This window comes from Rhinoderma darwinii, chromosome 12, assembly GCF_050947455.1.
Source record: "Rhinoderma darwinii isolate aRhiDar2 chromosome 12, aRhiDar2.hap1, whole genome shotgun sequence".
Lineage (NCBI taxonomy): Eukaryota > Metazoa > Chordata > Amphibia > Anura > Rhinodermatidae > Rhinoderma > Rhinoderma darwinii.
The window spans coordinates 15413883-15426449 of record NC_134698.1 but is presented as its reverse complement, the minus strand read 5'-3'; the positions used below and the strand labels follow the sequence as shown (position 1 = coordinate 15426449).

Genomic DNA, 12567 nt, shown 5'->3' with positions numbered 1-12567 from the left:
TCAGGTTTATATTACAATAAACCGACTAATTAGTTCAAAATAAATGTGAAAAACGATGTTGAAGAAAGAAAATTCTGAATATTATTATGCATCGTATATTTTTATATAAATTAATACACTAAATCCTTAAAGAGTTCATCCAGTATTTCAGATACGGTTTTGTGCCATGTTTTGCGAATTGTGAGGGTCACCCACTAAGAACTTTCATCTGTCAGTAAAGGCAGCTTCCGGGATATCGTTTAGCACTGGGGATAGCCACTTGGCCCACGTAAACAAGAGACAACATGGACCATCAATGATTTACTGGGTAAACTTAGTGTCCTCCCCTGGCAAAGAGCTGGCACCCGGGTGTAATACCACGCATCAGCTTATTGGAAGGAGACCTGAAATAGAAGATGGTGGCTCTAAAGACTGGAGAAACACTAACAAATGTATTTCTGTATTTATTTTTTCACAATTGTTTGTGCGTTTTTTACTTAATATCATTCGTTACGTGCATTAATTTGATTTATGGGAGAAATGAGTGACCATTTTGCTTAGTCAAATGATTGTCACATGAAATAAAGATCTTGCGTGACGGATCTCAAGGAATGCTTGAAGGTCCATTTAGTCATGGTCGGAGGATTAGACAGCTCCTTGAAGAGGGTTTCAAATTCTTGTTTTGGAACAAATCAAGTAATCAGTTTACCAGGGAAGCATGTCTCCTTGACCTTACTGTGATGACTTTTAAGAAAAAGGACAAGTTCTATACCCAGTATGAGATAATGGAGGACAGAATACATGTAAAGCAATAGTAAGCTTATAGCATACCACGGCATTGTTTTTTGGAGCGTATTTTGTTTTACTCTACTCTACATAGGAGACAAAGGCTCTGTTCATAACGAAAGCCACAAAGTCGTACGACAAATACCACCGGCGCCCACGGACTCCATTGACTTACAATGGGGTCCCTTAGCTTTTGATGGCAGTATGAACATAGCCTAAGGGATCAACTTCTGAGTTTTTGAATATTCATTTTTATGCCTGGTTAAGGCGGTCCCCCTACATACCTGGGATTCTGTACATTTTGCTTATAGTATGACACCCACAGTGCCTGCATGGAGAGGAACCATAAACAGGCTAATCTTCTAAAGACTGTAAAAATTGTCTCTGCATTATATTACATCTAGCAGAGCGAGTATTATGCTCTACATAGGGACAGGCGGTTCATAACACCACTCTTTGTAGATGTTAATGGTGTCTCGAACCAGACAAAGCATGAATAATGGCAGATATCTCTACATTGTGTGGCCCCAAGTTCCGTACATTTCTATTAAGTGGAGATTGACCTTAATTTGGCTGAAAACCTCCTTACAGCCCAGCTGTTAAAACCCCCATCGATAACAGCTGAATCCTAGTGGACTCAGTAGACACTGGTCGCCATCTAGTGAAGCAGAAATGTCGAACTACACGGCACCTATTCAAACAAATAACTAACTATCTAATAAATGGTCATGCCAAGTCTGGCTCATAGAGGGAGGAGCTGGTTAGAGGACCCATCTATAATGCACATATGGCTTATAGAGCATATGGACGGGGTTGTCCTGATGGGGCAACCCCATCAAGGCATCAGTACCTAAGAAAATATAATTAATTCAAGAGGAATGCCCACGGTCATTCAGTAGGTTTAGATAAGAAATCTGAATCCCGTTCTCAGTTTTTTTATTTTATTTTTGGGTGTTTTATATGGAAAGGTGTAAAGATTAGTAGCTCTTGAATGCCAACAGAGAGTCGGATAGATGAGCTAGATGTAAGAACATGACACGCTGCTTATGTAAGGTGGACAGGTGCTCTTGAACTGCAAAACATGGCACGGAGTCCTTCTTAGGAATTCATTATGCTATAGCGCACATTTAACGCAAGCAGTATCCTTATAGTTGTAATGTAAAGTTGGTCTCCAGCCAAAAACTTGAAAACTCATTGAATATTGGACTTAATAATCATCCCCATTTCCTAAATTCCCCATTATTAGGGGTCCCTGTTTCAGCGATATTGAGTGAAAAGTTGGTTTGTATTTGTTCTAATCTGTTCGTCAATGCTAGTGGTCCTTAAAATAGTTAGTAGAGTCCCCCATGATATGTGCCATAACCATACCCTTCTGAAGCCCATCTCTGTGCATGGACTGATCACATCAGCCATGATTGTGATAGGTATGGCTCGGATATGTGAAGCATGATCGGGAGAAAGGGCCAAGGCTAGAGTCGGGAGGTCCAGCCTTTCACCCAAATTGAGATTTTTTTTTTCGTTTTTGGCCAGAGTTTTTTTCTCATCCAAAAAAAGAACCAAAATGTAGGGGGGAAAAAACCATGAAATGATTAGAAGCTCATGCCAACAATGAGGAAGGAAATACAGGTTAGAAAACCTTTTGGGAAATCGACACACTTACCTGCAGCAGTTATAGCCTACACAGCACATCAAGAGCCAGCACTTCATGATGGGAGCAACTAAGAACCACTGATTCTTCATTACTCCCATCGTTAAATGCAAACTTTAAACATTTCAATAACACATTGTTTATAAATATCACAAATCATCAAGAATAGGGCCAACAACAAAAAAACAGGAAAAATACTCCATTGTGTTCGAAATAAGCATAATACACAATTTTTTATTGAATAGTCATCACTCAAATTGTCTACGGCTCCAAAAAGTTAAATCGGGACTTCCAATTTAAAAAAGTTTTGACCGTCATTCTGGCCTATGACAATTATCTGGTCTGTTCATGCTGTAGCCCCAGCCAATACCATGAACGAAGAGCTCCCAGCATCTAAAAAACATTAAAGCCCATTTGATTCTGTTTGAAGATGTCCAAAATTTTGAATGGCCGCAAACAAAATGCAATCGATGGTTAGGTTAATTACTGAATATTGGGACCCTTTGGTTCAAGGTATCAATGAAGACTTGCTCATGGAGTCTTCATTGTAATTGAGCGTACAACTTCAATATAATTGAAGTTGTAATCTGATCTAGTATAAAAGGGCCACAAAAAGTTTTGTGTAACAAGAATCTTAAACAATACAATCTACTCATCCAGGTTTAATCTTGCCTGGAATAGACACAAGTCTGTCCTAGGACCAATATGTCAATTTGTCATACAAAATGGAGAAAAAAAATAAAACAAACGATAAATATTACAGAGGCAAAAAACAAAAACAAAACACGACCCTATCAAAATTCAGAGATTGGCATTCAGATTGCGATTAAAAAACAAAGACCTAAAAGATTATTTATGTATGCTTGCTCTATTATTGAAGGTTGTATTACAATTAGCGTCTATGCTGTTTATCCGATACAGTACAATTATTTGGAAAGACATGGATAACATTTGGCATTGACACCTTGCCAACAGCTGACCCAGTCCCCCAGCACTCACCTAAAACTTACCTGGGGACCCGTAATGCAAAAGACTTTCTTGCTTTTTTTCTTTCCATCAATATCATGGCATCCTTTATGCCTATTTAAAGTTCTGTCACGACCAGGTCCATGTCATGATGGGAAGGAAGAAAGGAAGGAAGCGGCTTCCAGAGCTCCACATTGCAGGACCCAAGGTTTGTATGGTTTTTGTGGGTGGGAAACTGACTCAGATATTAACAATGCAATCTTTATTAGAGAAACATCTAGGACTTCATGTTTTCTTCGTGACCTACCTGATGCTGCCAACGATAAAGTGACATAGGCACAATAGGTGCCAATGTGATATAGCTTTGTGAACCCAGTGCTTATAACATAAAGGCCAACTTCCAAGGACATGAGCATTCAAAAACTCTGAGAATATTTAGGTTATAAGTATAACATTTATTTTCTTCTAGATATAGATCAAGATCAAACCCTTTATGTCCTACCAACAAAAAGGTTATTAGACGTCCCTAGAAATCGATATACTGGGTTTGGTTTTGTTGAATAGCTATGAGCAACGTTTTTAATTTCTTGTACCCACTTTTGATAAATTAGGTGATATTGATATGTTTAGGAATAAATTGTACTCCATCCTGATTCCAGGCATTGAATACCATGCAAAAGAGGTGCCAATCTGTTTCAAATATATTTATTCCAAATATGGTTCTGATATGCTCCACTTTTTGAAAAATTAAAAAAATACTAGGGGTCATCTTTAAGGTAGAGCCCAACTTGGGTAAATGTTTCACTAGTATAAAAGGAATATCTAATACAGCAATTACCTAATCCACTGTTATTATTGAAAATGCTCCATTCGGATCTTTGTACAAGGGTATACACACAAAAGAGAAAGCCCGTATCTCGGTTATGGGCCCAGTGGGAGAAGTGGGGACCAGTCTTGGTTGGTCCCTGCCCCTTTACTATTTGGGTGGTGAAAACCTGTGATGGACTCCCCTCTACAGAGGAACCACACTGTCCGCAAATAAGGCTGCGGGGAATTGGTCCAAGTGTCATCTAAAGGGCGTAGAGGGGGAAACATACACCAGGCCCTTTTTGTTTTGTCCTGGGGGGCAACATAATAGAGAGTCTAGTTTGAGCTTTGCTAGGGGTCTTTCTCTTTTCTATGTATGCCATTGCCCAAGTAGAAGAATTGTCATCTCGTCATCTGACTGACTAGAAAGCCAAACTTTTAGCAATGTATTACCTTGAGAACGTTCATTGGCTACAGGCCCGCAGAATGAAACTAGCGGATGGCCCGAGAAGGAGTTATGACATTATTTTGCTGAGATGGCTGTTCCTGTTACTAATTGGCTGTTTAATATGGAATATGTTGAGCTAAATACATGAAATATTTCTGTATATGGCGCTCAAACCATAGATACCAAACTCTTTATATGAGTATATATAGAATGCCAGGGCCATTGGAAGCTCACTGGATATAATAGTTACACATAAACCCAGTGTAAATATTATTTTGAAATCTACGTGACTTTTGAGGAAATGTGTCACGTGGGGTAATTGGACCCGCAAACTCATCTTCAAATCTTAACCACTTCTTCAGTTGAACCAATGTTGGCCCTTTGTGGGTGTAATTATATGCTTACATATCAAAACCTGGAACAAAAAATACATACTGTGATGTGTAACAAACTGTTTCACAGCTATATCAACATTTTCTTTTTGTAAAATTAATACAATTTAGGATAAAAATCACTTGGGTACAATAGACACATGGAGTGTACAGGCATGCTATGGGTACATGAAGGACCAAACACTATGAGAGGCAGGCGTAAAGCAACATCAAGCCCTCCATAGGGAGGATATAACCAAAAACTATGAACTAAACTGGATCTTTGACTGTAATTCTCACGTCAAGTGATATTGAGATTCGAACATACAAAGGGAGTTGAATCCACAAGATCTACAACACAACTAAGTATGGTAACCTCTTCCAACCATCTTTGAAGCAATAGTTACCATCAATGAAGATCTCCCGCTCCCTCAACAATAAAATTAATTTTTTAAAAGAAGTTCATGGGATCAAAGTGTAATGCCAGACAGTCATAATGACATACAGACTTATTCACACTTATGATGCCCTGTGAGGATACTCCCAAACTTGTAGAATGCATGAGTTATAGGTAACGGCTACTATCTGGATTCAGAACATCACTACAAATATAGCAATTAAAAAAATAAAAAAATAAATAAATCCACAATCAATACACAGTACACATATATATATACATAGGTGTGTATATATAGTCAAACATACTGTGGTTAAAAATGCCTTCATACTCAACGAAAGTGCAGGTCTTTATGGTGGAAAGTGTGAAATCGAGATATATCACGTTGGACATTTTTCTAACTTTAGTGTGATATCCGAACCAACAAAATAAAAGTTAAACATGTAGATGATTCTTGGGGGAAAAAAGAACTGAAAATAAAAAAAATCCTTGGCGGTATGACACTACAAGACTTTTGGGGGAATTTTCAGAATTAAAAAATAAAAACCCAATAATCAGTTACAAGTCTAAGCCGGTGGTGGCCAGACTTGGTCCTCATGATCTACCAATCGGGGCCATTTTTCAGTTCCCGTCACCGACTCAGAGCGGAGATCATTAGTGCTGTTCGCTCATACAGGTTTACCTCCATGATAGAATGGAAACGTGTACTAATAAAAGGATCTTGTAAACCGAATTTGGGATATTATGCTTTCTTGGTCGCACCGTAATGAGATATTTATGGTCTTCAAGTAGCTAACAAAACATCTATGGGGTCTTGTTAAAGATACTTATCAGAAGAGGGGTTTATAAGATTTTTTTTTAAAGGATTAGATGTACGATGGAATACATGGAGACAGTGTAGAATCACAGGGACATTAGCAAAAACAGAAATTCCCTCTAATACCCACCATTTGGCATGTTATAGTTTAATGCGTTGGGTCCACATATCTTTAACTATGGAAGGGCTCTAGACCAGATAGAGGGGGTAGGGTGTGGCATGAAACTTGGTGACCTCAGCAAGATAGAAGAGGGGAATTTCATCTTCCAACATGATAAAAGGACGCATCCAACTAAATCGAGTAATTATTTGATCAAAAAACATCAACGTCATGGAATAGCCAAATCAGAAAGCAGATTTTAGTCACATCTGCCAATTTCTTGGTTTAAAGTCACCCTACAGATGGAAAACATCTCCCATGATTTATCTTGGTCCCAAATATTTCATCACAAAAACCTGCAATTTCAACAGGGATGTAGACTTTTTATAACCACAGTATATACATACAACAGCATGCAGGTGAGCGAGCTTGCAGTACAAAATGCAGCATTCATAATAAAGACATGCACTTATTTGCATTCACCCTCACCTCCGTTTCTCTGTGTTAAATTTCAAATTTGACATTGATTTCTGGTTTAAGAAATTTAAAGGTTTCCTGGTTTCCCATTGGTTGATTGCACGTGTAAATATTCTTCAGAATTTAGAAAAAACACTGAACAATTGGGGTTTTTCCTTTGAAATAGGAGTATGGCTCAATTCTTTATTAGCTAGCTAGATATGTTTATCAATATAGTAGGTTTTTAGGAGATCCACAGGTCAACAGTCCCAAATTAGTCATAACTGGTCATCGGAAGGCTGTCAAGTCATTGAGAACGTAGGGTTAAGCTATTAACTCGCAGTTATCATCATGCAGCCTCTGTATTGCCTTATTGTAGAACTTTAATGGTTCTACAGTTTGAGAATATTTTTAACACATGACTTCTAATCCATACCTGAACATTTTAAGCATGGACTTTCCAGTAGAGCCCTTCCTTCTCCTGAAGTACCTTCTATCTTCATGAAGTTCTCCAACTATCAATCCCCTTTATTGCTATCCTTCAAGCCTAGCTCTCACTGAGTAATGCTAAAAGATCTTAATAACACTCTCTTCGAAGCTGATGACCTCTGCAAAAATTTGTTCGATAGATGGGGTCAGCAGAGCTTTTAACATCAGCCAGTGTGCCAAAGATCCAAGGTCCTTCAGAAGGTCAACGAATATATTAAATCTTATATAAAAACCTTAAAAATAGAACCTGCCAGAGATCAAAGTGATATTTCAAAATAATAATATATTATGCACACTTAAACTAATATGCTACCACAAAATCTAATACGTTGTGCCTCATGATGTCCTGATACCTTCTTCGCACTTGAACATTACCCAACCGGTTATACAATGTAGTACTTGTAATAATCCAGTTTTTGAACTAGCAAAATATAAGGTAAAACTCGTAGGAAAGGTTAATGAAATTTTATAGATTTTTCTCAAAAAGTGTAGGTGTAATAAGTATGTGAAACACTTAACTGGTACATAAGAAAAGACATTAGTGTAATGACCGGGAAAATCTCCTGTCGTAAAAGTTTTCAACCTTTAGCCATGCTCAAGTCATTGTAGATACCATGGTCAGCGGTCTATAATCGAAAGTGTTTTTTATTCACACGGTGTGGTCAAATCACATAAAGTGCACTCAAGAAATAAATCGATGAAATATTGGGTGTAGAAGAGTTCACCTAACAAACATTTCTGATGACATAAAAATGGTCTTTGTAATACAAACCAAAATGAGTATAAAATAAAAAATAACATTTTGTTTAAATAAAAAAAAAATTATATTATATAAAAATTCACAAAAATGACAAGAAACATATAATAAATTCTAGTATATGATTCTTCAACGTAGTCATTCAAATTCACACAATGCTTACCAGATCACTTTTCTAAGGGAATATTTATCTGATCTTGGCTACTTTTGATGACTCTTCCCTTTACCACTAATATAGACAAATCTTTTAATCAATCCAAAAATCCAACATGCCCCTTGACCTCTTTCATGTCTATCTTTTTGATAACAGGGTAAAGGGAAAATGCAAAGCCAAGTGTTTGCAATTATCTCCATATAAATGGGTAAGATGGTTATATCCCCAGACCGGAAGATTTGACGTACCCCAAAAATTGCCCTCTATCAGTTACTAGGGGTTTCCATACACTTTAGAAAGTTGTTGGTCGAACACTAATTCTGTCAACAGCACTGCAATTAGGAGGGGAATAAGCTGTTGCCGGATGCCACTTATCTCCCACAGGTTCGGACGACTTTCATTTTAATATGTAAGGGCACCTTAAGACTGTACTATGTAAACATGGAACCATCATAGTGTTACTAAAATTTTGACATGTCATAGTGACATGTCAGAAGTTTTGATCAGTGGGGGGTCCGAGCACTGAGAACCCCACCGATTAATAAAATGAAGCGGCAGTAGTGCTCCGGTGAGCGTTCTGGCGCATTGTTTATGATTGCCTTTCCTCTGAGTAGTGTACAGGCTCGATAGAAAGCCTATAAGTCCATACAAAGCGGCTCATCACAAACCCGAGCACTTCTGCCGCTTCGATTTAGCGATCGGTGGGGGCCTCAGTGTTTGGACCCCCATCGATCAAAATCTCTTACATGTCAAAAGTTTTTAAAAAAGTTTAGTTACCCTTTAATAATTATTGTTGAGGCTTGCATTTTGCTATAATGGAATATATATATATATATATATATATATATATATATATATATATATATATATATATATATCCTGAAAAATCATTCCTATCCTAGCAAATATCTCTTTATAAATAGGCAGGTCAGACCAACCACCCTGTTAATAAAATTTCAGGCGATCACCTTGCATAAAACGATCCGACCACTTACATATTTATACTGCCCGATGGTCCTGATGTAAATAGTTGGACTGTACATCAAAATTCCCATGGAACAACAGGGTGGGTTAAATAATACGCCGACACACTTTAATCTGGCCTCAATGTGAAGCTCCCTTAGTGCCTCAACAGTGAAAGGAACCACAATATTTTAGGTCAGGCAACAACAACGGACAAATATTTCTGAATGACATTCCCATTGCTCTAAACAGTCTCATACCTTCTAGATTTTTACTTTTTCAGATGTTACCCTTTAGTTCCCAAGGCTAAGTTGAATTTTCTTGGTTACTCTCACTTATACCTCATGCACACGACCGTTGTGCCACTCGGGCAGTTTTGGACGGCTTCCGATAGTCTTCACAGACCTATTCCCTTTAGCGGGTAAATCGGGTCTGTGAAAAATGGTCCGAGTCTCCAATCCGGGGAAAGATAGAACATGTCCTATCTTTCCTCGGATCACTGACGTGACCAGGACGGCGCAGAGTCGAGTGCATGAGGTGCAACACTGTTGTGTTTTTATAAAAGTATGATATTGTAGGACAGTATGTTCACCATCAAAAAGGCATAATCTATTTAATATGAATCTAAAGGAAGTACTCAACAATAAAGAGACTGTAAAACGATGAACATTAATTGACCAGTTGACAAGCTATGTAAAAAATAATACAAAAAGTTGTGTGTCCAAAAAAACAATAAAGGTAGATATCAAGGAGAACGTGAAGGAAAAGGCCCCATAAAAAGATGTGGCCATTCCTGGGGCTGGTTTCTACCATCATCTACCTTCCTTTATTGTAATGCGGGACTGAAGGGCTAAGAGACCCCCAAGACAAGTTCTACTAGTTCAACAGTGATGAGGAGCCCTTCCCGGATTAATATAATCCCTGGAGACAGAAGTTAGGACAACCTGTACATGGACTTCCTCCTCTACCTGTGCCACCTAGCAGCTGAGGTGGCTTTCTCTATGATACATGTACCCTTGGGCAATATCTGGCTAGGGGTTCCCCAGAAGACAGAAACAGTTGTCACTTTTATATCAGGGATGGTCTAGTTGTAGGGGTTCCCCCATAATGAAAACATTTTTGCCAGGGGCTCCGCTGTGATATCAATGCTGGCAATGGTGTTCTACGGTGGTTAGTTTTGGTAGTTATACAGGTCACCTGTACGATAACTATTATACAATACGAGAGTCATTTTACAACGTACAACCATAAAACATATATAGACATCTATTGTATACTTTATTGCAGTAAATGCATAATTTATATGCAATATATACTATATAGTCCCAAGTTCTTTGTAAGAAGAGAGGTCAAAGTGCGAAACGAAACAAAAATGAATACAACGGGTTCTTGAACGAGTATATATGTGTGTATACACCACAGCAAGAGTCACGTGCAGAGTAAAAGGTGAAGATACAGGTTGTACACACATATACAAACACCATTCTATTACAGAACACATAGAAGGATATAGTGGATGTATACAAAAAGGGCACGATTATGTCCATGGAGTGTGGGAGAGGGTGGTGAAATGAGCAAAAATGGATTTTCGACAGCCCAGTCTTTAAAGAGTAGGCTAAGACATAGCACAAGAATCTGATCTATGACACCGATACTGATAACACAAACCTCATACACACATGTACTGTATCACGGATATATTACAAGTGATATTTTTATGGACAGTCTAAAAGGACTAATGTGGCATAACAGAAGCAAGTGACCAGTTCCACAACAGTCCATGTATTCTTTCTAAATGAATGGCTGATGACGTAATGGAATCACATGGGTGCTCACTTAAAGGGGTTGTCCAGGATTAGAAAAACATGGCTGTGAGCTTCCAAAAACAGTGCCACACCCGTCCACAGGTTGTGTGTGGTATTGAAGTTGGAGTCGAGCTGCGATACAGGACACTGCCCAAGGCTAGGCGTGGTGCTATTTCTGAGGAAAAAAGCAGCCATGTTTTTCTAATCCTTGACAATCCCGTTAAAGCCAATGAAGAAGTGTAATAAATTAAAAAAAATATACACAATCATCACATCACATCACAAATCCCCAGACCAATGACACGATACACACACTACAACAATCAATATGGAAGAGTAAAAGAGTTGAAGCAAAGCAAAACCACAGAATCTATGAAACGGAAAGTCAAAAATACAACCTGAGAAAAGGAGGGGGCAGCAATCCAAATGTCCTGGAAAAAAAATGTGCGATTGTTTTTTTATCAAGTGGTTTCTTTAATAAAAAAAAAATAAAGAAATAATGTCAGGTGATACATGACCACATTCTGTTGTCCACACAAACGCACACCGAGTATCCTCGCAGGATAAGTAATAAGCATCACAAAATTTCACATCGGTTAAAAAATTTCGCAATCACTTCTATTTAGAAACACTGCGGCACAAACACGTTTATTGGGTCGATGGCACGGATAAAATAAGCTGGGTGAAGGGATGATATGGCGAGAAAATGTAACACAAAATAATGCGGCTCCCTGTCTCCTTGAGAACGACCTCTGTGTATACTTACCTGCTTCTTACAGTCATAGGTGGTCTCCCTTATTCTGAGCTGTAAGATTCATTGGTAGGGAATGCTCATCAAAATTGTATAAGATAATCATTACGTTGTCCTTCACAATGTGTATACTTTGAAGCTACCTTTTTGTGGATTCAACCATTTTAGGCAACCTTAAAGGACAACTCAAGTATAAAAAAAAAAAAAAAGTATTCATTAGGGAGTCCATATTAATATTTTTTCCGGTTTTGTTTTTGCTGCGTACCTGGGTAAGGGAACATGGGAAATGTATTTACCAGAGCGACTTCCTGCAGTTATTGATTTTTACTGTCAAGATGGCGGAAGAAAGATGGATTAGTCTCTTCTAACAACAAGTTAGAGGTGGAATGAGGGAAAATAGAATAACACTGATAATGTAGGCTAGGCTAGGTATGGTAAGAATGATTTCATTTGCTCCCCAAAACAGGGGTCCCCCATCCCGCCTGGGAGGGTGCAGCCGGTAGCCGCTATCCAGGAGGAGAATCCAGTGGATTCACTTCTATGGGAGCTAGAGAAACAGCGTAGCACAGCGAGATCAGCTGTTTCCGTAATTCCCGGCCGCGCTCTCCACTGAGACCTGCATCTATCAGTCAATTATGGTATGTCCTGTGGATATGCCTTTAATGTCTAAGATGAAAATATTACCATCTCAGATATGTAAGCATAGCCACAGGATTTGCCAGAAATGCCTGATATGTGTGGGTGCAACCTCTGGGACCCGTAACTATCTGAGGAACGGGGATCACCCTACCCCATTCCACCTGATGAGGCAGCTGGTGGCCTCCGAATTCAGGTGGAGAATAAATGGTGAGGTGGCCTTATATGATGTGCTTG

The 12567-nt window shown here is 38.6% G+C and overlaps 1 protein-coding gene across 36 annotated transcripts in view; it reads right to left on the bottom strand.

Moving 5' to 3' along the window:
- The window catches only part of GPHN (gephyrin), a 264147-nt gene that overhangs the window by 23760 nt on the left and 227820 nt on the right, over window positions 1-12567 (bottom strand). For 22 of the 36 annotated variants that reach the window (XM_075843629.1, XM_075843622.1, XM_075843624.1 and 19 more), the window contains one exon: window positions 11342-11374. The exons of the other annotated variants lie outside the window; for them this stretch is intronic. In XM_075843629.1, coding sequence (XP_075699744.1) covers window positions 11342-11374 — 33 coding nt within the window. The remainder of the gene's footprint in view (window positions 1-11341; window positions 11375-12567) is intronic. 36 annotated transcript variants of the gene reach the window in all.